The following is a 27,960-nucleotide window of genomic DNA, read 5'->3' on the forward strand; positions in this document are numbered from 1 at the left end:
TTGTGTGGGGTTCCCCTTATTACCATGGCGTATTACAATTTGTTGACTGTTGTGCATTGAGCAACCCCACATCCCTGGGACAAATCCCCTTTGGCTATGGTCTATGTTCCTTTTTGTGCTGCTGGGTTAGATTTGTTAGTGCTTTGTTGAGGAATTTTCATCCATATTCAGCAGCAATATGGGCCTGTTGTTTTCTTGTGATGCCTGTCTGATTTTGGTTCTGGAGCTTCAAGAGTGAGGTGAAAAGTGATCCATTTTTTGGAAGGGTTTGTTGAGGACTAGGGTTAATTCTTCTTGAATTCTGTGGTACAATCACTGTGAAGCCATCTGCAGCTTGGCATTTCTTCTATATAAAAACATCATTTTCTGTAGAAATGAGTTTTGTCCTCAGGTCTATTTTATCTGCTATTGGTGCCATCCCAGCCCTTGTTGGGTTACTGGTTGTTTGGTGGATCTCTATCTTTTCCCTTTCAACCTATTTCTTTGGATCAAAAGTGTGTCTCCTTTAGACAGCATGTAATTGATTTAAAAAGCCATTCTTCTATTGGAGTGTTTAAGCATTTTATGCTTAATACAATTTCTGCTCTTGCTTTTTATGTCTTATGTCTCTTTTGTCCCTCCGTTCTTCTATTTAAGCCTTCATTTATGCTACTAGGTATGTTCTAGTTAACATTTTGCAGTCGGGCCCCTTACCCGTGATTTCAGTTACCTGTGGTCAAGTGGCACCATCGTGGCTCAGTGGTCTTCCCTCTGACATATGGTCAGAAGGTCAACAGTAGCCTAACACCGTGTCACAACACCCGTGTCATTCACATCCCTTCACCTTATCACCCAGACATTGTGTCGTCTCACTTCACCACAAGAAGGAGAAGGGCTGGAGATACGGCTCAAGCTCTCAAGCACACCTACCTAGCAAGAGCGAAGCCCTGAGTTCAAACCCTAGTACTGCCAAAAAACATGGTGTCAAGAAGAAGGATGAGTATTGTATGACAGGATATTTTGAGAGAGAGCAAGAGAAAGAGCACACTTTGTCGCTTTTATTACAGTGTATTGTCCTATTTTACTCTTAGTTGTTGTTAGTCTATTACTGTGCTTAACTTATAAATTAAGCTATCATAGGTGTATATGTGTAAGAAAAGACACAGTAGAGGGCGAGATGAGGTTTCAGACATCCACAGGGATCTTGGAATGTATCCCCTGCAGATAAGGGGGAAACTACTATAATTCTGTTTCTTTTACTTTTTTTGTTTGTGTTTTGAGACAGGGTCTCACTGTGTCTCCCAGGCTGGCCTAGAACTTGTGATCCTCCTGCCCCACCTCCCAAGGGCTGGAATTATAGGTGTGTACCACCATACCTAGCTCTATTTCTTCTGTTACATTTAGAATTATTTTTTTTCATGGTTGCCCTGGGGATTATAATTAACCTTCTACCTTATAATAATCTTGTTTGGATTAACAGCAATTTAATTTCATTAATATATAAAAATGGGCTGTAATATAGAGTACAACTCCCTCTCCTTCCCTTGGTGCTATTATTATTACACAAATTACATTTTGTGCATTGTAAGCTTATTAGCACAGTTTTATAACTATTCCTTTACATAGTTGTCTTTTAAACCAGAGAGGAGAACAAAAGAATTACAAACAAAAATACATTGTCACTGTCTTTTTTTATTAACCTCTTCTGGTGCTCTTATTTCTTTGTGTGGCTTTGAGTTACTATCTTGCACCTTTTCATTTCATCCCGAGGGCCTCCTTTTAGTGTTTCTAACACAAAGGGTCTGCTAGTGACAGATCATGTCAGATTTCATTGATCTGGCAATGGCTTAATTTCTTCTTCATTTTTAAAGGACAGAATTCTTGATAGAAAATTTTCTTCCCAGCATTTTTTCTAGTTATTCCACTGCCTTCTGGCATTCATGATTTTGATGAGAAGTTAGTTGTTAGTCTTAGTGAGGCGTCATCTTTCTCTTCCTGCTTTCTGACAGCTTGATAATGGTGTGTGGAAGTGTGATGTCTTGGAGTTTATCTTGCTTGGAGTTATTTGAGCTTTTTGGATGCGTGGATAAATGGTTTTCATCAAATTTGGGGAGGTTTTGGCCATTGTTTGCCCAGTATCCCGTCTACTTTCTCATCTCTCTGTGACTCCTATTGTGTGTATGTTAGCGTGCCTGGTGCGTTCCACTGGGCTCAGAGGCTTGGTTCATTTTTCTCCATTCTTTTTTCTTTCTTTTCCTCAGACTGACTAACCTCAGTTGATCTCTTTGAGTTCATTCTTTCTTTCTTCTGCCAGCTGGAACTGCCATTAAGAGTCTAGTGAAACCCTCACTGCAGCTATTTCACTTTTCAACCCCAGGATTGGATTCTTCTTTACAGTCACATCTCTTGATTGAGATTCTCTGCTGTCCAATCACTGTTCCCATCATTTTCCTTTAGCTCTTTAGACAGAGTCTCCTTAAGTTCTGGGGACATATTTCTAACAGTTGATTTTTTTTTTTTTTGGCAGTATTGGGGTTTGAACTCAAGGTTTCATCCTTGCTAGGCAGATGCTCTACCACTCGAGCCACTCTGCCAGCTAACAGCTGATTTAAAGCAGTTTAGTTAAAGGTTAACAGCTGGGTTCCTCAGGGATGGTATCTGCTGACTGCCCTTTTGTGTCTAAGCACCACACATTTCCGTTTCATTGTTCCTGTCATTTATAAAAATAAAGTAGGGTATTTTAAATGATATAACTTGCCAGTTCTGGAACTTACATCCCACCAGTGTTTGTTGTTATTGCTTGTAGTGGATCCTCCATCCTCAAATTGCTTCTCAGTGTTACTTTCTGTTTTCAGCAGCCACCAGGTCACTGGTGTTCCAAAGTGTTCCATTAGTAACCATAAAGTCATCATGAGTCCTGCACCACTGGACAGACACTGGTGACTCAGATATAAGGCAGCACTCTTTCTCTTTTCTCCCTTTTTGAGGAATGTTTAAAGAAAACACTGGAGATTATATAATATCTAGGGATGTTACAGAGGGGGATATAGAGGGCCTCAGCTTCAGTTGGATCTGGGTTCAAATTCTGACTTCTCTGCCTACCAGTCATGTTGGTATTAGGCTAAACTGAGGCTCTGCTTCTTCTTCTGTCAAATGATACTATTTGTTTTGTGGGAGTGTTGTGAGAATTAGAAATAGGGCATGAGGGAGTTGTCTCATTCTCAGCAGGTAACAGCTGTGATGTCTTTCTTTTTCCTACTTTTTAACTAATTATTTAATCATATTAATTGTGCAAATTAAAGGGTTTCACTGTGACATTTCCCTACATGCATGTGTCATCTTAGATCATGTTCACCCTCCTTCTTCCCTTCCCACCATCCACTTCCCTAAAGTTCGTCTTCTATTTTAAGGTTTTTTTTTTTTGGTGATGCTGGGGTTTGAACTCAGGGCTTCATGCTTGCTAGGCAGGCACTCTACCACTTGAGCCACTCTGCCAACCCTTTTTTGTGATGGCTTTTTTCAAGATAGGGTCTCATGAACTATTTACCCTGGCTGGTTGAACTTGATTCTCCTGATTTTTGCCTCCTGAGTAACTAGGATTACAGGCGTGAGCACCAGCACCTGGCTCAGGTTTTCAATTTTTAAAGAAACTTTGTTTCCACATGTCAGAGGAAACATGCAATTTACCTTTTTGTGTATGGCCTATTTTGCCTTACATCATAACCTCCAATTCCTTTCATTTTTTGCAGATTTCACTCTTTCTGACTGAATAACACACCATTGTGTTCGTGTGTCATGTTTTTTTATCCATTCATGTGTTGATGGGCACATAGACTGAGTTCTTGACTTGGCTGTCGTGAGTGGTGCCTGCTAAACACCGGTGTGCAGGTGTCTCATGTGCGTTGACTTCACTTCCTTCAGTTATGTACCCAGGAGCGACACTGTTGGATTGTATGGCAGATCTATTTTAATTTTTTTGAGGAACCTCTGTACTGATTTCCATAGTGGCTGAACTAATTCACATCCCACCAACAGTGTACTAAGGCTCCTTTTCTCCCTCCATGTCCTCACCAGTGTTTTTTGTGCTAGCCATTCTGAGTGAGGCGAGGTGGAATCGCAGTGAAGTGTTGATTTGCATTTCCGTGATGGCTGAGGGCGTGGAGCACTTTTTCATGTATTTATTGGCCATTTGCACTTCTTTTGAGAAGTGTTTGTTCAGCTTGTTCAGATCATTTGCCCGTTTATTTATTGAATTACTTGTTTTGTTGATAACTTTCTTTATATATCCTGTATATTAACCCTACGTTAGATGAACAGCTGGCAAAGCTTTTCTCTCGTTCTGTAGGCTGTCTTTTTACTCTGGTAATTATTGCCTTTGCTGTGCAAAAGCTTTTTAAATGGATGCCATCCTATTTGTTAATTCTTGCTTTTATTTCCTATTCAGAAAGTCCTTGCCTGCGCCAGTTTCTTGAAGAGTTTCCTCCATGTTTCCCTGCAGTAGTCTGAAAGTTTCGGTCTTATGTGAAGGTCTCTGATCCATTTTGAGTTGATTTATGCACATGGTTAGTGATAAGACCTAGTTTCAGTCTTCTACATGTGTTTACTCAGGTATCCCAGCACCACTTGCTAAACAGACTGTCTTTCCTCCCATGAATGTTTTTGGCTTCCCTGGTGAGACTCAGATGGCTGTAACTGCGTGGTTTTAGTTCTGGGTTCTTTATTCCAATGGGCTATGTTTTCTTGCCTGTTCCATGCGATTTTTGTTACTCTGGCTCTGTGATATAATTTGAAGTCAGGTACTGTGATACCTCCAGCCTTGCTCCTGGATTGCTTTGGCTATTTGTGCTTCCATATGAATTTTAGATTTATTTATCCTAGGTTTGGGAAGAGCACCATTGGTATTTTGATAGAGATTGTATTGAATCTGTAGATTGCTTTTGGGCCATTTAAACTATATGAATTCTCCCAATTCATGAACAGGGAAGATCCTCCCATCTTGTAGTGTTTTCTTCAAATCTTTAAAAAAATAAATTACATTGTAAAGGTTTTTTACCTTCTTGGTTATGTTTGTTCCTCAGTATTTTATTTTTTTACTTATTTATTTTTGGTGGTACCAGGATTTGAACTGGTGGCTTTGGGTATGCTAGGCAAGTGCTCTACTACTTGAACAAATTCACCCTATTTTATTTTATTTATTTTTGAAGCTACTGTGAATGAGATTGTTTTCCTGATTCCTTTCTCAGTGAGTTCTTTATTGGGGTACAGAAAAGTTAATGATTTTTGTATGCTGATTTTGTATCATGATTTGCTGCTATTTTGCTGAATTTGTTTACCAGGTTAAAGAGTCTTTTGGTGGATTTTTTTTTAGGATCTTCTAAACACCAAATCATGCCAGCTGCAAACAAGGATAGTTTGACCTCCTTTATCCCTGTATTTCTTTCTCTTGCCTGATTTCTCTGGATAAAACTTCAAGTACTATACTGAGTCAGAGTGGTAAGAGGGGACACCTTTGTCACATTCCTGGTTTCAGAGGAAATGGCTTCAGTTTCTGCATGTAGTATGATGTTGGCTAATGTTTGTCTTACACAACATTCTTTATGTTTAGGTGTTTTCTTTTATTCAGTTTTCCTCAGGCTTTTATCAAGAAGGATGCTGAGTTTTGTCAAAGGCTTTTTTCTGCATCTATTGAGATGATCATGTGATTTTTATCCTTGATTCTATTTCTATGTTGAACCATCCTTGCATTCAAGTTTATCATGGTGTATGATCTTTTTAATTTGCTGTTGAATTCATTTTTCAAGTATTTTATGAGGATTTTTGCATCTTTGTTCACCAAGGGTATTGGTTTATAGCTTTCCTTTTAAATTGTGTCCTCCCAAGTTTCGGTATGAGGGTAATTCTGTCTTCATAGCATGAGTTCAGAAGGGTTATTTACCTTTCAATTTAATGGAATAGTTTGAGTGTTAATTCTTCTTTGAGAGTCTGGCAAAATTCAACAGTGAACCTGTCCAGTTCTGGGATTTTCTTTGTTGGGAGACTTTTTATTACTGCTTCAATCTCATTGCCTTTTATTGCTGTTTAAGGGTTGGGTTTTTTTTTTTGTTTGTTTGTTTGTTTATTAAGATGTGGTCTCACTCTGTAGTCCAGGTAGGCCTCAAACTTGTGATCTTCCTTCCTTAGCCTCCTGTGTGCTGGGATTACAGATATGTGCCACTATGCCTGGCTTCTATTTAAGTATTTTTTAATATCATCTTCATTTAATTTTGGAAGATCTTACATGTTTAGAATTTTTTTTCCATTTCTCCTAGACTCTCCAATTTGTTGGCATGTAATTTTTCAAAATATTCCCCTATAGTCCTGTGGATTTCTGTGGTGTCTGTTGTAAAATATCCCTTTTATCTCTAATTTGATTTACTTGGGTCTTCTCTATCTCTTTTTTGGTTGATTTGGCTGTTTGTCTTATCTTTTCAAAGAACCAGCTTTGTCTTATTCTTTGTCCTGTTATTTCAGTTTCAGTCTTTATTTCATTTATTTCTGCTCTGATGTTCATTTTCTCCTTCCTTCTACTGATTTGGGGTTTGGCTTGTTCTTGGGATGCACCATCCAGACCCCAAACCAGCACAGAAACATCAGGGCTGAATTACACTGTAGATCAAATGGACTTAACACACATTTGCAACACATTCCACCCAAACCTGCAGAGCACACATTGTTTTCATCAGCTCATGACCCTTTCCCAAAATAGATATTTTTATCCATAAAGCTGGTATCAGCAAATATAAAAAGTTGAAATAATTTGTTGCATCTTATCAGATTCTAATGGAAAGAAAGTAGAAAGCAACAGCAAGAAAAACTACAGAAGTTACATAAGCATGGAGATTGAAAAGTGGATCAGGGGAGAAATGAACCAGTTCCTAGAATCAAATGAAAATGGAGGCATGGCATACAGAGCCCATGGGATGCAGCAAAGGCAGTGCCAAGAGGGAAAATCATTGCCATGGGTGTCTATACTAAAAAAGCAGAGATGGCAAGTAGACCGCGGAATGAAACATCTCAGGATCATAGCTGTGATGTCTTCAGTGGCTGCCAGACCTGCTTAAGTGAGCAGCTGCTTGGCTGGGTCACCTACCTTTGACCTTGATGCTGGCTCAATCCCAGCACTGACCTTCAAGAATCTCTGAGGAACCAGCCAATTCAGGTTTACTGCCAGATCTGTCTTCCCAATAGTTTTTTTTTTTTTCCAGTACTGGGGTTTAAACTCAGGGCCTTCACTCTACCATGAGCCTCTCTCCCAAGCCCCTTTGCTTTATTTTTCAGGTAGGATCTGGTACTTTTGCCTGGGCTGGCCATCCTCTTACCTCCCTCCAATAGCTGGGATTCCAGGCATATGCCTTTATATCAGTCTTGTAATTTGTTTTTTTGTGGTACTGGGGTTTGAACTTAGGGCTTCACGCTTGCTAGGCAGGCTTCCATCAGTCTTAACTGTGACCCAGTGTGCTTTGGTTCTGAGTTTTGAGCAACAGGTAGAGCAAACGGGATGTCAGGCTGTTCCTGACAGAGGAACTGGACAGGCAGTGCCTGGCTTCCCTGTGCCTCCCTTTTACATAAAGTTTTGTTTTCTCTCGGTCATATGTGTACACTGTAAGTTGCAATGTGCTTGAGGCTTATGACCAAGATAGCTGTCACTGCCCCTCCCCACCCCCAAGGCCTCCTCCCCGTCCCTGAAGCCCCTCCCTGTCCAGCTCTGGGGGCTGCTTCTTTATGTGCCTCTGTGGCTAAGGCTCAATCCAATATTGCTATTTATTGATTTTTTAATTTTAGACATTACTTTAAAATTTCTTATAATGAAAAATTAATACTTAGAGACTTAGCCTGTCCACTCCCACACATCTTCTCTCCTTTAACACAGTCCTTTCATGGTGTCTGCACGAGTATTCCTTGTATAGCATACTGGCTTTCTTAAAGTCATGAATTATTTGTTGTTGGTTTGCTTGTGCCATCCCCATCCTGTGAGACACTTTAAATACCTTTGGCAGTGTGGTGAGATGTGCTTTTCTTGGATGCTGACCTCCCCGAGCCTCTGAGTCCTGCTCTGGCCTGGAATGATAGATCTAACGGCCTGTGACAGTTGCCATCCTGGATCCTCTGTACCGTTTTCTCCTAACCCGTCCCCATCCGGGTTCTAGGTTTGACCTCAGCTCTCCGGGGGCTCTGGCCACAGCTCTGTTTGAAGCTGTGGATTTTGGCTCCTGTACCGTTTTCTTGGTTGAGCCAAGCCAGTCTGCTCATCCACCTTTATGGCTTCCCAGCCTCTGCCCTCGGGGGTCTGATTTTCTGTTCCTTTATTGGTTGTTGATTTTGGGGGATGTCTACAAGCAAAGAAGAATGTGGTGGTCACAGTACCCTGTCCGATGGAAGGGGCCTTTTGGCTCCCCATCCTGCACCACGTATACTCCTGCCCGCTCAGAGAGCTGAAAGTGTTCACAGGACCCAAGATGTTCACACCACCTACTTGTGAAACAGATGGGGAAACTGAGACCCCAGGAGGGGCACCACCTCCTACTAGATTGCCTGGTAAGGTGGCAGTAGGGCTGAGTTGAAGTGGCCTCCTGACTATCCACAGGGCTGGCTCCACGGTGTGGGCTTGGTGCCCTTGGCTCTTCATTCTGCCCAGGAAGTGACAGTTTGAGGAACACCACTGATGGCCAATCTCATCCTAAATGATGCTTACCATCGTGGCCACTGTTTGACTCTTGAGGACACCCTGAGGCCCACTGACCATTGCATATGGGATCCTGGTTGAGTCATTTGGCCTCTCTGGCCCTTCTTGTCTGCTGTAAAGGGACAGTACTACAGTGTATTCGGGGAACAAGTATTGAGCACCAACTGTTCCCTGTGCTGTGAACAGGGCTGGTCTAACAGAGCTCCAGGCTGGTAGGGAAGCCAACAAATTGACAGGCAGAGACAGTGTAGCCTGGAGGGGCACTGGCGTGGTGGATGAAGAGGGGTGCTCACAGAAGGCGTCTGGGAGGAGGTGGCCAACAGCAGCAGTTGGACTGGAGCTGACTCAGGAAGAGGCTCCCAAAGGGATAGAGCAGCGTGAGTTAAGGTTGGGTAGCCTTAAGCATCCCGGAGGGGTGAGGCCTGCATGGGGACAGATGAGCACAAGACGGGCCATGTCACCAGCCTGAGCCCCTGCTGAGGCCACCAGGGCCTTTGGGCATATATGTCCTGCCATACCTTGGCCTCCTGGAGATTTCCACCAAGTCCTCCCAGCTGCATGTAGGGGACCTCAGAGCCTTTCAGCTGTCTCTTTCAGCCTCAAGTCACCTGTGCTGTGCGGTGACTGTGGAGAAAAGCAGTTGAGGACGACTAGGACTGAATGTTCCTGGGTTTAAAACATTTCCCAGGAAAAACAAGTGTTTGAAAGTTAAACATTTTGGATATTAGAAGAAAAATCACATTTGCCTTTTAAACATGGGCACCGATGCAGAATTGAGGATCCAAGAGCCTCCTATGTGGGTCAGACAGACAGTGGCAGGGCGAGCCAGCAGTTCGCATCTGTGACACCATGGCACTGAGCTACGTTCAGGCCTGGCCTCTGTGAGCTGCTGTGTGCCCTAGGCAGAGACCTTCGGGAGCCTCCAGGTCTCCCCCTCAGCGTCCCCGCTCCCCTGTCTGGGCCATGTGGCAGATTACAGCAGTGTCTGTCATAGCAAAGTGGCTAAAGTCCAGGAAATAGGAAGTGTACCTTTGTATTTCCTGTGTTCCAGTGCTCTGACCTCTCATGGTCTTGCTGTCCCCGTAGGGGACGCCTTTGTCAGGGTTAACTGTGTCCTGTGACAGCAAATGACTCACCTTTGAGTGTGTCTCCCACAGGAACACCAGGCTGTCCACACCTTGTACCCTCCTCTCCCCTCCTTTACGGGGCTCTCAGCTGGGATCACTCTCCACCTGCCCTAAAAACCCCAGGGCACAAGACAGTTAGGGACAGCCCCTTTTGCCAGCGCCACCAAAGTTACTCAAGCTGGCCAAATCACACAGAATTGCCTTTCTTCTTGCATTGCCAGCCTGCGTCCTCCGTGTGTCCATCCATGGCTGTGTGACACCATTATGGGCGTTTGTGTGCTCGAGCAGCACTGAGACCCCACAGTGGCTCGCGTCTGACTCACAGAGCTGATGCTATTCCCGTGCTGTCCTGGGCGTGCGCCACACGGGGAGTGGGCTCCCGCCTCTCAGAGGTGTCCTCTTCCTCTCTCTGCTGCCTTCTGGAGACGGACCGGGCGGAAGGGGAGCCGTAGTGGCATTTTCCTGGTTGTCACCGCATTGAGTGCACACTGAAACTCTAAGCTTGTGCGCATCTCGTTGACAGTGACGGATCCCACTGGATGGAGGCAGCACGTCCTGTGAGGCGTCCTGTGCGGCGGGGCAGGACGTGTTCGCGATACAGAACGGGGGACATTAGTCTCAGGAACACAGACAGCAGAGATGTCCTCTGATCCCCTTCAGGCCCCACTCACATCCCACTGGCTGCCGTGTGCAACCTGTGTGTGGATGCACGCCCATTCGGATTTGTATGGCAAGGGAAAAGTTAAACCCACGGCCCTCCTCTGGTGCTCTGCGGATTCACTTTCTGTACCACCTAGAAATCCATGGCCAGCCAGTGCCAGGGACTCAGATAATCTGGGAAGGAAGAAAGCCTTTGAGCCGATGGCACAGCATGTGTGTCTGGTCCTAACAATGAGGGATGGTTTTGAGGTCCGTGACCTGGTGTCCCCATCAGAGGTTGGCAGATTGGCATCCTGGTTCACCCAGCAGGGCCGCCTGGCGCATCCCCATTGCGAGGTCTGAGCTGTTCGTCACATCACTGTGCCATTCTTCCCGCACGCCCTCATGTCTGTACAGTCCCCCAAATCATCCATTCATTGAGCACGTCCTACCAGAGGGTGTGGCCATTGTCGCGGTGCCACGAAGCAGGAATGTGGGTCTCCACTGTCTTGGTCTGTGACCCTGTCTAAGCCTCAGTTTCTTCTCTATCCAGGGAGCTCTGCAGTCTCCTGATTGCATCCTGGTCATCATTGTATCCAAAGCAGAGCCTCATCTAGGGTCTGCAACATGGCTTCTCTCAACCGTGCCTGTGGACAGCCGACCAGGGCTGGGGCATTTCCAGCAGGGTCCAGCATTAGGGAAGAAGTGAGCTTGGTGTCAGGTTGGCTGCAGTCTTAGCTTCCTCTGGGTTGGTGAGGGCAGGTGGGTAAAAAAGGCATTTGTTGCCAAGCACAGTGGTCCAAGCCTGTAATCCCACCTACTTGGGAGGTGGAGATCTGGAGAATCATGGTTTATGGTCAATTGGGTCAAAAAGTTAGTGCAACCCCATCTCAACAAACAGGCTGGGTGTGGTGAAGCATATCTGTAATCAGAGCTACTGGAAGGCCCTACATAGGAGGACTGTGGTCTGAGGCTAGCCCCAGGCAAAAATGTAAGATCCTAATTCAAAAAACAAAAAATGACTGGGGGCATGACTCAAGTGGTAGACCACCTACCTAGCAAGTATAAGAGCCTGAGTTAAAAACTTAGTACTACTTTTTTTAAAAAGGAAAAAAAAAAGGCATTTTGATCCATCTGTCCCCAACTCTGAGCCCAAACAAGCCAAGGCAGCCATTTATTCACTGAGCTATTGCCCTTGAGCCCAGCTGGGGGCCTTCAGACAGGTGACCTCTTCTGGGTCCCTGGCATTTGCCCCTCCTTTGTCCACAGGGTGACACACAATATGTCCTGTTGTGGGTTGATGCTGTATGACCTCTCTCACACCCACCTGGAGGACACCCCTCTGGGGCTCCCAATATGTCAGGGCAGCTGATCCCCGCTGGGCACTGGGAGGCACCCTGGCCATCATTCCTCTTATTTGCTGCAGGGAGTGCAGGTTGGGGACAGCAGCAGGCACCACTGCCCAGACAGAGGGTGAAGAAGACAGAGCTAAGCCAGAAAGCTGGCGTCTCATGCACCTCAGAGTGGCACAAGCTTCAGGAGGATGGATTGTTAGAAAACTAATGCAACCTCGGGCTGTAACCACAGAGGTAGTAGCCCTAGAGCAGAGGAGGGGATGTCACCCCACTCTACATAGTCAGGACATCCCATATCCTCAATCTGTCCCCCTACTCCCCACCACATACAAGAGAGCATGTCCAATTGGAGAAGAGTCAAAGATGGACATGCAGGATTTGGGTGAGGGAAGTGAGTTTGAAAGCCAGCCCCTGGCAGGGACATTTGGAAGAAAGGAATGGATTCAGAGAGACAGTCATAGCTCCTTCAGGTATAAAGGAGAGAGCTAGTGCCATGTGCAGATGGATGGATGGGTGAGTGTATCCATCACCCATCTGTCTATCCACCTAGGCATGCATGCTTATAGTGTCCATCCATGCATGCCCCCATACATATGTGCCTTCATGTGCCCGTCCATGCACCCACCCATCCATCCATCTCTCCACCCATCCATCCATCCATCCATCACCCACCCATCCACCCACCCATCCATTCATCCATCCACTCACTCAACCATGCATCCATCCATCTATTCATCCACCTTCCCACTTACCCATCCACCCACCTGTCCATCTGTTCATTCATTTGTCTATCCATCCATTCATCCACCCATCCATCTATCCATCCATCCATCCATCTATCCATCCATCCATCCATCAGCTTATGCACTGAGAGCCAGGGTGGCCTAATGGTTCAGAAAGCACCCCAAGATGCTTCACAGGGCCTGTCAAATGTTCACTGCCCTCCATGACTGTCAATCACCTTGTCATTAGTTTGCATAAATAGACGTGTTCCCACGTGTAAGATGGGGTTTGAGCGCTTCTCCGTCAGAGGAGGTTGCACGCAGCAGGTGAGTGCCAAGTCCACATTAACAGATGTGTTTGTGGCTTGACCATTCAGCCCAGGGATTTGGTGAGGGGCAGTTTCTCTGCAAATGGGCATAACCCCTGCCTCCAAGCCACCTGGCACCTCTTGTTGGGGGCAGACAGGACTCAAGCCTGTCACCCGAGGATGTTGCAGCTCCTGTCCTGCTGCCTGGCTTTATTATGGGAGCTGGTCTGTTCTTTGTCCCCCCATCCACGGTTCCCTGGGGCAGGGAAGAAGCCTCACTGTCCTCTGCTGAGGTGGGAGGAACCTGGGAGAGCTGACAGTTCCTGCACGGCCCAGCAACCCCCCCACTCCCCGAGCTGCAGGAATAAGCGGAGCTGTATGGTGGAGTAATTTGCTAATTCGCTTAAGTAACACCCCCAGTCAGAGACGTGACATAAATACATGAGTGTGGGCTCCGGCCCCCCCAGTTTGGGCAGCGCTCAGAGCTGGATGGATGGGTGATGTGAAGTGGAAATGGGGGATGAATCAGAGCCTGAAGGCAGCCGGTGGCCACCCCGCCCACCCCACCAGGGGCTTGTGCTGCCTCCCTGTGGCGGCGTTTTGGGGGAGGGGCACCCGAGGGACCCCAGGCTGCCTCCATGGTCTGCTGGCCTTGAGGAAGTCTGAGCCAGAGGTGTGGGAGGAGCTGGATCAACATGGAACACTGCCCCTGCTCCGTGCTGCAGGGCCCAGGCAGGAGGCCTCTCAGGCTCACGGTCCTCAGCTGCAGAGGGTGCCTAACGAAATCTGCCCCAAAGGTTCTGTGCCTCAGCCTCCAGCAGGGCGGCTGCCCACATGGGCCCCAAGGACTGGCAGTGCATCCTGCTCTGTGCACGACCTTCCAGGCAAGATGGCCAAGAGCTGTCCCTTGAGGGATGTGGCAGGTTGCTTAGTACCCCTGGACCAAGCCTGGCAGGCTGGGCTCTGATGGACAAGTGGAGGATGAGGAGGTGGGGACTCAGAGGGGCTTGGAGGGCTCATCCCCATGGCCTGATTGGAACCCCCTTCCCAGGTCATGGGAGTGGGCAGTGCTTTTAAATAAGTGAGGTGGACTCAGTGTGAGACAGTAGAGACTGGTGGTGACTAGGGTGGACTGGACGTTTTTATCCCGTCTCAAGGGGACCCAGATACACTTCCTGAACTGGGCCAGGATTGCCCACTGCTAACATTTATTTATTTATTTATTTTTAGAAAACAGAAAGAGTGAAGTTTTATTGGGAATCTCTCAAATTGTTAATGTTGGCAACAAATTCAATTTAAAAAAAAAAAACCACCCAAAATGTTGTGCCAAACAAACTATGTCTGTGGGCGGTTCTGGCCTGCAGGCTTCCAGTTTGCAAATTCTGGCCCAGGGAAGCTGACTTCTCTTTTCTTTTGAACATTGAAGTTTTTGTGCATTTGCATTCAGTATCTTCTGTGATACCAGAACTGTCATGCAAGGCAGGCACTACCATCCCCATCTTACAGGTGAGAGAATCGAGGCATGGGGCTAAGTGGTGTGGTGGGTTCGTACTGGAGGCAGTGTGAGGGGAGCTGGACCAACCTCTGGGTCTAGGGCCCAGGTCTGTTGCCATCATGGCAGCCTCCACCTATAAAGACAGCTGGGGTGACTGGGTTTTCTGCCTGCTTTGCAGAGACATCTTGCTCGCCTCTGGGCTGCCCTGTCCACCCCCCTTGGCCTGTCCCCCAGTGACCAGGCTGGGAGTCAAGTGGTCCTCCAGGAGCTGTTTGCCATGGCCATTGGACATGTGGCTGAGCTGATTGTGCAGCTCCCCACTGGGCAGGCATGAAGGAGTTTGTGACCGACTGGCTTCTGGCTCTTCTGTCACATTGCAGATAGCACACGACAGTGGTCATGGTCACAGTGTGGCATTGCATGACCATAAACTCACTCTGCCCTTCCTGGAGTTCACCTGAGGGCTGGAAACAGGCTCCTTCCCAGAATGCATATGGCGGCTGAGTTTCAGCACCGTCCTCCGAATATGGTCCTATATTGTGAATATCAACTTCCAAGACAGACAATTGGCAGAACTTGAAGCAGAGGCATTTCTGGAAGTTGGTTCCAAGGGAGTGTTCACGCAGCCAAAGCGATAGAGTTCTACATCAAGATCAAGGGCAGGAAAGGCTGCTAAGTTACTTCTAAGGATAGACCAAGGCGTCCAGGCCACTAAGTCACTTATGCCTGGGAGGAGGGGAGGAGTGATCTCAGTGACCTCAGAAAGGGGCTCCATGGAGCCCAGGGAGTCTGAGAAGGTCCTTAACCCCCGGGAAGGGACCATCACCAGGCATGCCCACCTTTATCAGAGGGAAAACCAGCATTCAGAGAAGTTAAGTGGCCTCCCAGTTGAGGACAGAACCAGTTCATGAGCTTCAGAAGCTTCATAGCTGGACACGTTGCCTTCCGAGCAACCATGGAGGTCATGGTCGCCCAAGGACAAAGAGGATCCGTTGTGAGGTGTTGATGTCTGCTAGCTCAGGGGGCCATTAGGGGACAGCGCTTCCCTTTCTACCTGCTCCAGGGCTCGGAGGACCTCGTCGATCCGGGGGCAGGGCCCCTCCGCAGGGAGGGGCTGGAGCAGCAGTCACAGCCCTCAGGGCCCAGGGTGAGGCTTTGCACGCTGGCCCTGGCAAGGGCCTTTCCAGGCTTTCCGTGAGGAGGTGGGCAGTGCTCTGGTCACATAGGCGTGTTGGAATCTGGCTCGGCCACCTCCCATCCACATGTTCTTAGCATGTGACACCCAGCCTCCTGAACCTGTTTCCACATGTGCACTGTGAGGAAGATGTGAGAGCCCAGTCGGTGCCTTGTGTGCAGTACGGCCTCACATTTTCCCACACCAGAAGCCCCCTGGGGTGGGGGTAAGCAGCCATTTGTACTGAAGAATTCAGGACGGAAGTGACTTTCTTGTTGAAATAAGTGCATTAGTAAAGCTTAGTGTTTCTGGTAGAGTTTCTTCACAAACCTGTTCAAGTCATTTAGATGGGCCATCAAATGGCCAAAATTATTCTTAGTGAAATGGTTTTGGAGTATCACCGTTTTCCTGTCTGGACATCCGTCTCCTCACATGCCCCTTGCCTGACCACCTGGGCTCGGCCCACCTGGGTCAGGCCGGGAAACAAGCTTGGAATTCCAAGTTCACCTTTGTCATTTCACTTTTTATTCATGTCCTATGGGACCATGACCATTCTCTCCAAGCCCACGGGAGCCAGCTGCTGGGTCTGGTGGGAGGTGGGGGTCAGGGACCCACCTCTGGTGTTGGGCTGGCTCTGGGATGGTACAGGTGGCATTTGCTGAGGATGAGGGGCTGGGGTAACCTCAGGCTTGGGATACCAGCCTGCCAGGTGGCTGTCCAGACTCTAGCCCACAGCCAGCCCCCTTGGAGGGCACATATACTCCTTTTTAGGGCTTCTCATATGCAAAGTGGAACCCCAGAGAAAGTAAGGCAAAACACAGGCCTGGATTTTGCATGTAGTAAGTGAGAATGTCACTGCTATTAGTTCAATGCACAGTTTACACAGGTATTGTGTTTCGATTCTGTTTGGACCTTGTTTTGACTGTGAATTCCATACTGGTGCAGGAAGGCAATGATATTTTCCCCAAGTGAAGGCTCTCTGGAGGTTTGACTGGGCTCTGCAAAGAATTTGTAGTTCCTGTTAGGATGTAGAGGTTGGAGGGCCCAGGAGCCCAGGCGGAGGGAGCATGGTGCAGCAAGGCTGGTGGGAGCTTGGTCTGGAGTCCCGGGTGAGGTCTTCTTTCAGTGGAAAACAGACAGGAGAGAGGGAGGCAGAGAAGTCCTGAGAGTGGGGCCAGGCACCTGCAGCTCAGAGGCCTGGGAGGAGCCTGTACCCCTCCCACTGGTCTCGAGGGCTGATGGCTAGTGGAGGCCTGGGCAAACAGGGCCCGGGTGACAGTGAAGGGGCCATTGCCCCCTCAGATCCAGGGCACTGGTCGGGGTGGACTCTGGCAGTTCCCTCCCTCAGCAGCTCTGTGGCTGGTGGCTTTTGGAAGGGCCAACAGTGGCTTCTGTGCACCTGTCTATGTCCGCCTGCAGGCAGCCTGCCCTATGAGTACAAGATTGTGATCGCTGGCAACCATGAGCTGACCTTTGACCAGGAGTTCATGGCAGACCTCATCAAGCAGGACTTCTACTACTTCCCGTCCGTGTCAAAGCTGAAGCCGGAGAACTACGAGAACGTGCAGTCACTGCTGACCAACTGCATCTACCTGCAGGACTCAGAGGTCACCGTGCGGGGCTTCAGGATCTATGGCTCCCCGTGGTGAGTGCACCCAGGCGCCCATCTGGACCACTGTTGAGGGCGAGTCTGTGGTGGTAGCTCGAGTCCCCTCGTGGTGCTGGGGACATGGAGCTGAGGCTAAGTGCCAGGGGCTGTGGGGTGGGAGAAGCAGCAGGGAGCTCTGGATCATGAGGATTGGGACTGAATCTCACTCCCACCCTCTGTGTGGCCCTAGGTAGGTCACTAACACCCTCTGGGCCTTGGTTTCCCCATATGTAACTGGGGAAGGGTCAGCTATCTCCTCTGTCTCCCACACAGGGAGGTGCGATTATCTCCATTTCATAGGCGAGGAAACTGAGGCACAGGGAGAGAGAGGATTTTGCCAAACGTCACACAGCTAGGAAGTGGCAGAGCTGGGATAAAACTCAAGCAGTTAGCTTTCAGAACTCCTGCTTTCTGCTGTTCTCCTAAGCCGCCAGGAACCTTTCTCCAGGGCCCATCTTCTATACAAGAAGGTGCACAGGTGTGTGTGCGGGAACAGTTCATCAGCCTGACTGAGGAAAGCAGTCAGAATTCTCACAGGTGGCCAAAGTCCCGAGTACTGTATGGAGATGAAGTTGTTTAAAACAAATAGGCACTTAGCAAACCCTGTTCTTGGTGAGGACGCAGAGTGCCCAGACCTCCCTCTGAGCTTGCAGGCTGGGTGGTGAGCGAGGTGAGAGTGGGTGTGACTGTTCAGTACGATGGCTGGAAGCCCTGTGATGACAATGGTGGTGGTGATGGTGGTGGCAATGAGACAATGGTGATGGTGATGCTGGGGATGGCAGCGTATGGTTTTTGAGCAGGGACTGTAAACTGGCCCCTGGACGAAAGGCTCTAGTAACATTCTCTCTGATCCTTATTCCGCCTGTGAGGACTTGCATATTATCCCTGTCCTACAGGTGGACAGATCGATTGACCCTTCAAGGCCCAGCTGGCAATGGCCGCAGTGTGGCAGCCACTGGCAGGGCGACCAGGGCAGCACACACAGCAGGGAGAGACCACATATGCTTCATAGTGTGGTGTGATCGAGAAGGATCCCTGGAGAAAGTGGGATGACCTGAGCTTTGAGGGAGGAGAAGGACACTCATGGGTAGAGATTCTGAGAGGCCATTTGGGAGTACAGGGGCCTGTGTGGGGGAGGGACTTCAGGAAAGCTGTGGCAAACACAGCGCATCTGGGGAGCCCCTGGGCAGCCTGGTTGACACCATGGTGGCCACAGGGTAGCTGGTGGCTGCAGGCGGGTTTAGGACCTGCCCCTCTCTTGCCAAGGTCTCCTTGTGGAGTGAGAGGGAAGCTGAGGAGGTTCTGGACTGTCTGGCTTTGCTGAGCTCCAGAAAGAACTTGCTGCCCTCTCCCTGTTCTCACGACCTTCAGTCCCAGTGAGCCCTCCCTGCAGGCTGCGTCGTCCCTTTGGACAATCAAGGACATGATAAGCTTGAGAGCAAGATGACGGAGGAGGCTGATTGTCACTCTGGGTCCCACCTCTCCCTCCCAGAGCAGCTCCGTGTACCTCACAGCTGGGCTCCAAAGAACCCTTCTGACAACCAGCGCCAGGTGTCCCAGGCCAGGGTGGGCCCAGCCCTGTGGCCCTTTACCCACAGAGGTCATGTCCTGGTGATGTGTCTGAGTTTCGGGTAAGGCTGCCTGTCAGCTTTGCTCTTGTCCATCTGCTCCAAGCTCCGGCCACTGGTGGTCCTCCCTGGTATGGGACATTACCGGCCCCTTTCGCTCCTGGCTCTCCCCCAGGGTCAGAGTACAAAAACTTCTTGACCCTTTACCACTGTGCCAGCTAGGTGCACGCACATCCCTGCCATGCTGGCCAGCACTGGGTAGCACTAGTGGGAGGGACCACAGGACAGAAAGGAGACCTGAGCCTTGGCAGTTGATTGGACCACGTCACCCTGTGCTAAGAAGGGTGTGATGAGACCCAGGAGGGCTTCCTGTTAGAGGAGGCTTTTGAACTGGGGTCAAAGGAGGCTTGGGGTAGAGAAGGCAGGGGATGACCTGCATTTCTGAGCTGGGCTATGCCCCAGGCCCTCTTTTTCATTAATAGTTCCAGGCTGAGTGTCTTCCCCTCTCTCTTCATCCCCGATGTGGGCCAGAGCTGGCATTCCGTGGAGCTCCCCTGGTTTCCGTGAGACTGGGAACAGGTGGTGGAGTTGAGTCCTGGCCTCATTTGCTGGGCAAGGGTCACTAACTTTCCAAGTGGTGGGAGCAACCATGGTGCCAAGCAATGAATTTGCCATGGCTCTGGTTGCCACCTTTCCCAGCGGGGAAGCTGGAACTCTGCCACGTGCCCTGAATGTGGGCCGCTCAAGTTGGGCCACCACCACTTTTTAGCTGTGACTTTGGGCAAGTGACTTAGCTTCTCTGTTCCTTCTGTGTAGTGGGGAAACCATCTACCCACATTACAGGAGGCTTGGATCTGGTGTCAGGTGAAGGTCTGGCCCAAGGGAGGCCCAGGGGGTGCCATGGTTATTACTTCTGGGGTGGTCGCGGCTTGGGATGGGACAGCTCCACTCCAGCTGGGGCTTAGGCTAACAGTTCCCCTTTTTTTAGAAGGGCGAGCAGAGGCCCAGGGCTCTGGTCTGGGTTCTTCCTGTCTCGGGGTGGAGGCTGCTCAGTGTCCTTTCCTGAACGCCTCTCGTGCGCCAGGCCTCGGTCCTTGGCAGAGTCTGAGGATGTGCAGAGCCACACTGGCTTCTTGGGGACACAGAGGCCTGGGGTTTGGAATGATGTCCTCACGACCTCACGCGTGAACCTGTAAGTGATTATAGTGTGTTGGGCATGGGCGTGGGCCCTGGGGGCTTTGCGTGAATCCGCAGAGGCAGGTGCTGGCTTCTTGGGTTGCCATTCTTGTGAAAGGCAGGCAGGCAGCAGCCTGGCTTGCTAAGAGCTGTGGAGAGGCCTGGGAGCTGGGGTCTGGGAAGGCTCCCCATGGGGAGCACGGGGTGGGGGACAAAAAGACATCAGAGCCTAGGAGGCCAGACAAGGGCGTGGCAGGCAGAGGGAGCTGCCAGGCAAAGGCAGGAGTCTGGGGAGGGCACTGGGCATTGTGGGGACCGTGGTGATGAGTGGTTTCCACAGCCCTGGGCTGGTCATAGTAAGAGAGAAAGAACAGACGCCAAGTACTCAGAGCCTGGATCCCTGGGCCCTCAGCCATCACTCCTATCGTTTCTTCCTGCCAGGGTACTCAGAGCCAGGTCTGTGCACCGTGGTGTCCTGCAGGGTCCTCAGGAAAGGGAGAGGAGCCATCATCATCCTGAGGCCTCCTCGTGACTCCCCGCCAGGAGGGCGTTACAGACCCGGCTCCATTTTGTATGCATGTGTGCGTGCACACACTTGTACCTTGTGCCATACCACAGAGCACTCTCCTACAAAGCCAGGTGGCTTTTGGAGTGCACGTTCCTGTTGGTCACAGGTGACTTCTCTCCTTGTCCCCCAGGTCTCAGGCAGCCCTGGGAGCAGTTGTCCCTCTGCTGGCAGCATTCCTGGCCTGGTGAGCAGGTTGATAGCTCAGAGGTCAGGTCCCTGCTCTACCACCAAGCTGAGGTGGGACCTGGGACCAGCCACATGGCCTCCCTAGGCCTGGGCTTCTGGCTAGTAAGTGGAAAGCTGTTGTGCACTACCCTTCCAGGGCCACTCAGTGGAGAGGGATAGGCTCTCTCTAGTTATGAACATGGACACACCAGTGGGGGGGTGGGCAGAAGGGACACAGAAGAATGACAAGAGGCAGGTTGTCACCAGTGTGGGAAGACTCCCCCGGGCAGGAGCCTGGAGGAGAGCTGCCTGTCACAAGGGGTGTGTAAGCAGAGGTCTGTCAGGTGGGCCCATGTCCTCCCATCACAGTGGACGTCATACTCAAGGGAAGATACACTTGGGAAGGCAGTAGAGTGACCAGCTGCCTCAATGTGGAGAACTCCAAAGCAAGCTGGGAAGGAGAAACGGCAGGCAAACTCATGCTTACCACAGTTGACTTTTCTTTCTTTCTTTCTTTTTTTGATGGGACTGAAGTTTGAACTCAGGGCTTTGAGCTTATAAAGCAGACACTCTGCTGCTTGAGCCACACTTCCAGTTCATTTTGCTCTGGTTATTTTGGAGATGGAGGTCTTGTGAACTATTTGTCCAGGCTGGCCTCGAACCTTGATCCTCCCTATCTCAGCCTCTGAAGTAGCTAGGATTATAGCCGAGAGCCACTGGCACCAGGCCACAGTTACTTTTCCTGGAAGCATTGCCACCGAGTTCTGCTCCTGGGAGAATGGTGGGTCAGACCTGGATGGGTCTAACTTCTTTGGTGGGGCACATGCTTGGTGGCCCACCATGGCCTGTCCCCTCTGGCTCTGTGCTGGGGTCTGGACATGCTGGAACTGATCCAGTCTGGTGCTGCCATCCAAGCGTGCAGTCTGGGGTGGGTCCATGGCTGTAGATACAGCCTGCTCACCAAGCCCATGCACAACTGGGCTGAAGACTCAGTGCTTGTCTGTGAGTCCTTGCTCAGTCCCTTCAGTGTTCCCGGGATCAGGCACCATCAGGAAGCCCATGCTATGGGAGTTGCAGGAAGCAGAGAGAGAATAATTTTTTATGTGACCATGTCCTATGAAATATTTGGGACATACTTATTCTAAAAATATTTGCTCCTTATCTTCAAATATAACTGGCCATACTGTATTTCATTTGGCAACCCTAATCCTGAGATAGCTTGGTTCTGCCTCTTTTTTTCTTTTAAAAGATTCTTAAAATGAAATTTTGTGTTATGAGCACTTTTTGATTTTCCGCAGAATTGAGTGGAAGGCACAGAGATTTTCATGTGCCCTCCCCATCTGCTTGTTCTTTGAACTTTATAAAAATGGACACAAACTGTATGGGTTACGTAGTGTCTTCTTTTTGTGAATATTATATTTTGAGATTCTTCCTGTTGCATGCTGCTGAAACTGGCTCTTCTCACTGTGATGTGGGTTTTCATCGAATGACAATAACACAATTTTTATGTTATCTGTTCTCTCCAGATCTAACCATCCTTGGTTTGGAGCTTTTATAAATGCTGGCTGTGAAGCTTCATGTACATGTCTCTTAGTGCACAGAAGTACTTATCCCTGGGAGTGTACACCTCACACGCTCATGCATGCCCACGCGCCCCAGGGAGTGGGGTGGCCAGACCAGATTACTCGGGTCTTCAGATTCCGTGGAACGGCCAAGCTGATTTTCAGAGTGGGTTTGCCAGCTGGCTTTCCCTGCCAGCAGTTTCTTTCCTTCCATTTTTGCCAACCCTTAGTATTGTAGTGCTTTAAAACTTTACTCGTTCTGCTGGGCATGTGCTGGTGTTGCAGTGTGGCTCTCATTTGCATCCCGATGGCCCCATGTTTATCTGCCACCTGATCTCTTTTGTGAAATACTCAAGTCTTTTGCCCATTTAAAAATGTGTGGTTTTTTAAATTGGTCCTTAGATTCTTTATGTATTCTGAATGTGAGCAGGAGCCTTCCATCAGTTGTAATTTTACAAATTGCTTCTCTTGTCTGTGACCTGCCTTTCCTCTTTCTTAGCAGAACCCCCAGAAGAACAGAAATTCTTCATTGTGGTGTAATCAAATGCCATAGCGTCTTTCTTCATGAGAAGTGCTTTTTGTGTCCTGTTGAAGAATTCTTGCTTCCCTGGAGTCATGGAGATTTGTTTCTCCACCATCTTCCACAGCCTTGTTGCTTTGCCTTTATGCCTGGGTGCTGGGTCCAGCAGCAGTGTCGACGGTGTGAGGTAGGGATCCCATTTTGTGCTTTTGCACATCGACACGACTTGGCTGGCACCCTGCAGAGAGGTTGGTCCTGTGTTCTGCAGAGGTGCCTGCTCGCCCTGCCACCTTGTCGTCCCTGGGTCTGTGTCTGGGCTCTCCCTCCTACTCCATTTGTCCAGTCAGTGCAGAATCCCACTGTCATTGTCACTTTGTTGATTTCTTTAGTGTCTCTTTTTCTACTAGACCGTTTGAGGCTTCAGAGATCGGGGTCCTGAATCTCTATTTTTTTTTCTCACTGAATCTCTCTGGACCTAACTTCAGTGTCTAATTCAGTGTGTCTGGTTCATCCTAATCAATATTTGTTGAGTATATGGATGAACAAACAGGTGGCTGAACGCCTGGCTGTGGGGACTCGGTTAAATCAGACCTGGCCTGTTTTTCCTGTGTGCACACCTTTATCTGGCCTGCAACTTGCCCTCTGGGCCCTTCCTCTTGCTCTGTGTTGGACCCTACTGCAAGACCTGGCTGTGCTGTCTCCTCATTTACTACTCCGCCTATTCTCCCGGGATGCTTTTGTCCTGCCTCTTGACCCAGGCCTGTGCCTTCCCAGCCTGGACTCCATTCCTGCATCTGCTTAGACAAGGAAGGAATGAAAGTGTCATTAGGGCGGCGTGTTTGTGCTGCCTCCCTCCTGAGCACCGTGACTCTGCAGGGCTCAGGGAGGCTGTTTCTCCTTTCTGGTCCCCTCAGGTTCAGCCTCGGCATTGGCCCTTTGTTTAGAGCAGCTCAGGGGAAGGGGACTGTAACCAACTGCAGGAGAAGAGGAAGAACTTGGGTGTTACAAAATCCTAAGCGTTAAAAAAAAATTCCATGTACATACAGCATTCATTTATGGGTTTTGGATGCCTTTTTTTTTGTTCTCATTTAACTGAAAACGGCCTTGATTTAAAGAAAAAAAAAAAGGAGAGGGAGGGAGTGAAACTGGCACGCAGTTAGCCCATCTGGTCTAATTACTTCTGGTATTTTGAAAGAAGGAACCTAAACCTGCTGAGACATTAAACTTTGAGAAGTGGCTGCCGGGCCGTTGCTGTTGTCTGGGCTTGGATCCTGACTGTTGCCTTGGAGGTTTGGCTGCCTTCCGGCAGGGCCAACCCTCAGGGCCAGGCAGGGGACCTGCACCTCTCCCCAGGAGCTGGGATCTCAGAGATCAGCCAGGGGCTGTGCAAGGCCAGACTGTGGACCCTGCCTACTGGTAGCTGTGGTTAGATCTGTCCCAGGGAGGAGCAGGGGTTGGTGGCCCCTGGGGGGAGGCTAAGGGTGGGGGCCAGTGTTCACCTTTGATGCCCTTCCCTCCCCTCCGAGCATTTAGTAGGTCTGTTGCATGGGGAGGGGCAGGAACTGAGCGACCTGAGAACTTGGAGTCTGTCTCTGAAGGAACTCACACTGTGTCCGTGTGACTCTAGCCAGAGTGACCCCTCTGCTGTCCCTGGCTCTGCTTTAACCGCTTCAGTCCTCAAGACCAATTTTGTATAGGAGGTGACTGAGACCCAAGAAGCAGAGCGACTTGCTTAAGGGAGGTCCTGCAGGAATTGAAGCTGAGCTGGGCCGGGGAAGGACAGATGGGGCCCCAGGATTGCGTGTGGCGAGGTGCCACATAAAAACACGTTTTACAGAAGGAAGAGTGCAGCATGAGGTCACAAGCTCCTCCCTCTTCCTTGTCTGTCAGCGCCTCCCACTAGAGTGGGACTGAGGTCCTGGGCATGGAGGGTGGGGTGGCTGGAGTCCTGCCTGGGTGTGGGGGAGTCCTGCTGGCCCTGCGACAGCCCCCCTGCCCTGACTGTCTCGGGCTCTGGCCGCATGCTGATGGGACAATGTAGAGGCTGCTTTGTCCACTTGTCCCTTCCCATTGTCACCATCCATTTGGCATCAAGGCTGCCCAGCCACACCCATTTCCAGGTGTCCTTGTGACCAACCCTCTACTCTCTGGCCTTGGGCCTTCCTCCCATCCGTATGAGGAATGGCAGGTCTGGGATGCAGTGCTGAGCGCTTGACCCACTTTCTCTTCACACTTTCTCTTCAGAAACTTAAAAATCTTAACAAAAAACTCACCTTTTAGTAATTTTCTCTCAGTTGTTTGTGATTTGGGTTGTACGCTCACATTCACTGAGCCCCTGTGGAGTGTCCTGGGCACCCCAGGTTGCGGTGTAGTTGGGTTTGAAGTGTAGCTAAGTTTGGGGTGTAGCCAGGTGTGGAGGCACTCCCAGAGGGGAGTGTGTCTGCCTCAGTTTGTGGGTGCCCCCACTTGATGTAGCCTTCTTGGTTTGAGACTTCCTGGGCTGCAGAGGGTCACCGGCTAGAGGACCCCACTTAGGGACTGGGCTCTGGGGTCTCCCTCTTTCTGCCCCTGTGGTCAGTAGGTGGTCTTTTCTAGTCCTATCCTTTCTTGAAGCCCTTGGGACCCAGCTTGACAAAGCATGAGTTACCAGTCCAATTCCCTCCTTTCAAACGGCCCAGACTACCTCTCATTGTTACTGCCCTTAACCCTGTTCCTTGGTTCCAGAAGCCCCTGCCTCTAAAGTGCCATTTGTCACATGTTGTCCTGCAGTTCCAGGTGGCTTTGGCCTTCCCAGTTTGTTCAGACAAGTGAGGCAAAGCCTTCCCTCACCTCAGCACTTGGGGCTCAGTGCTCAGTGACATCCCAGGAGCTGCACCCCCATAACCACTGTAGTCACTCGAGCAGGTGGAGACAGCTGATTCCATCCCATTCAACAGACAGGTGAAGCGAGGCTCTGGTAGGTTGAGGGACAGGCTGAGATCTGGACCGGGAAGAGGCAGAGCAGAGTTGCAGCAGGGTGTAGACTGAATCAGCTCCCAGAACTGGCCTCAGCCAGTGCTCCTGTCAGCGTCCCTTGGGCTGCTGCAGTGCCCTCCTGCCCTCTGGTGGCCCGTCAGTGGCAGAACCCAGGAAGGGCAGGGCTTCAGGCTCCTGGACTCGGGCCCTCCCTCTCCTCAGCCTCTGCACCTATGAGAGATGAGGCAGGAGCGGGGCACCGAGCCATGGGACTGGGGTGTTGTGGTGATCTCAGTGGTGTCTCCGTCTCCTTCCCATCTTGAGCCCAAGTGCAGCCAGGTGCAGCTCAGGGGTGGCAAGAAAACTGCTCCAGTGGATTGGTGTGAGTCCACTTGGGCCTGGGTCCCCCCCCAGGAAGCCAGGCATTCTGTGATATCCACATGGAAGCCAGCAGCACAAACTGCAGCTCAGGGGTCCCCAGGAACCCAGATTGTCAGCTGTGCATGGTTCCATTGCCATTCTGTCCCTTCTCTGGCCTCCACCAGTCTTAGCATTCTGAGCCTGGCACGCAGCGTCTGTGACAGAGTCTGACGCAGGGAAAGTAACTCCTCAGCCTCTGGGCCCTTGCTGTGCTCACCCTGTGACACAAGTGTGCAAATGCACACGTACACACGCGCACACCTAGACATACAGTGCAGACACACGCACGCACACGGGTGTGCACACACGACGGTCACGACACACGCACCCCAGGGTTACCCTTTTGCCCCTTCCTGCTCTGATCCTGCTCCCACTTGTCCACATGAAGCTGGTGTCGCTGTGCTCCTCCTCCTGGAGGCCCTCCACACACGTGCCCGCCATTCTACGTGAGATTAATGTTCGCCACGCTTTGCTGCTGCAGAGTCCCAGGGAAACAAAAGACGTTGGGGGAGATTAATTGGGAATGACAAAGGACCCCGTTCTTCCGCTCCACTCTGCTTGCTGCTGACTTGCCCACCACGGTTGTGTGCCCATGCAAGGTGTGTGAGTGACAGGCGTCTGGGCACAGTGTGGCTCATGCAGCCTTGACCTCTCAGCAGCCTTAGGCCCGCCGAGGGGGCCGGGGGTGGGGGGCAGCCAGAGGGGTAGCCCTGTCACCCGCCTCCATCAGTCCAGGCCTCAGCAACCAACCCGTGGGGATGCAGAGTATCTCTCGCCAGAGCTGTCAGACCGGTGACGGTGGAAGTTGCGTGGTAGGACGTCCCCAGGAGACACAGAAGTCCACACACCGCAGCCTGGTCTCAGTGCAGGTAGAAACTTGCCAGGGACCACAGGCCAGGCCCTGGCCTCTCTGAGCTCGGCTTCCTGTGCTGCAGAATGGGGAACAGCCTCACTGGGGTGCTGGGGCTCTGAGGAGGGACTTGGGCCAGTGACAGGTGTCGTCCTCGCCTGAGACACTCTGATTGTGGCTCCCTTGAAGTGACCCAGGAAAGCCTGGCTTCTAGGGTGGGGTGCAAGGTGGGATGAGCTTATGTCAGGCTGGGATGGGTCACTGTGCTCCTGACCCACTCTGAGCCACAGCTGTAGGATGGGGACAGCAGAGGGTCAGAGCTGGAGAAAGGGGCAGGAAGTTGGTCCCCAGCAGTTCCACCCTAAGAGGACCTTTGTTTCCTTCTTTCCCCTAAAGGGCTTTCATGGTGGCTGAGGACGGCTGCCCAGGCAGGTAGCGGAGTTCTAGTCCATAGGCCCCCAGGGCCCCACCTTGGAGATTACTGCCTGGGGGGCAGGGAGAGTCCCCTAGGTTGGGTGAGCCTTCCTGGGATTCAGGGTGCAACAGAAGGGTGTGAGCACTGGTGTCTGGGTTGGCCTCTGAAGCTCATCTGTAAAATGGGCATGTAATCCCCCCTGGGCAGGTTCCTGGGACAGCGAGAGAGAACAGGAAACTCAGCAAGTGTCCTCATTTCCGTTCTTGTTGATACGGTCTTGAGCTTGGCCGTCAGGTCTGGGGCGGGGCGATGCAGGAGGGTGCACAACACGTACTTCTTGCACTTGCCAGTTGAGCACCTGCTGGTTTCTTCCATTGTTCATTTATCCTTCATTCACGCACACCTTGAGCAAACCCTCCCTGGAGCCCACCTGGGCCCAGTCCTCTCTGTTGGACACACTGGGCTGATCTGACCGGAGTCCGTCCTGGAGGAGCAACGTAGGATGGAGTTGGGGGCTGTGCCTGGGGAGGGAGGTGGTCATGGGACACTGCAGGAAGAGGTGGCATTTGAGTCAGGCCTTAAGGAATAATGG

At 50.3% G+C, this 27,960-nt stretch overlaps 1 protein-coding gene across 4 annotated transcripts in view; it reads left to right on the forward strand.

Annotated features, from left to right (window-relative positions):
• The window catches only part of Mpped1 (metallophosphoesterase domain containing 1), a 77,730-nt gene that overhangs the window by 35,445 nt on the left and 14,325 nt on the right, over positions 1-27,960 (forward strand). For all 4 annotated transcript variants that reach the window (XM_020174180.2, XM_074084637.1, XM_074084638.1 and 1 more), the window contains one exon: positions 16,941-17,166. In XM_020174180.2, the coding sequence (XP_020029769.1) occupies positions 16,941-17,166 (226 nt within the window). The remainder of the gene's footprint in view (positions 1-16,940; positions 17,167-27,960) is intronic.

Source organism: Castor canadensis, chromosome 8, assembly GCF_047511655.1.
Source record: "Castor canadensis chromosome 8, mCasCan1.hap1v2, whole genome shotgun sequence".
Lineage (NCBI taxonomy): Eukaryota > Metazoa > Chordata > Mammalia > Rodentia > Castoridae > Castor > Castor canadensis.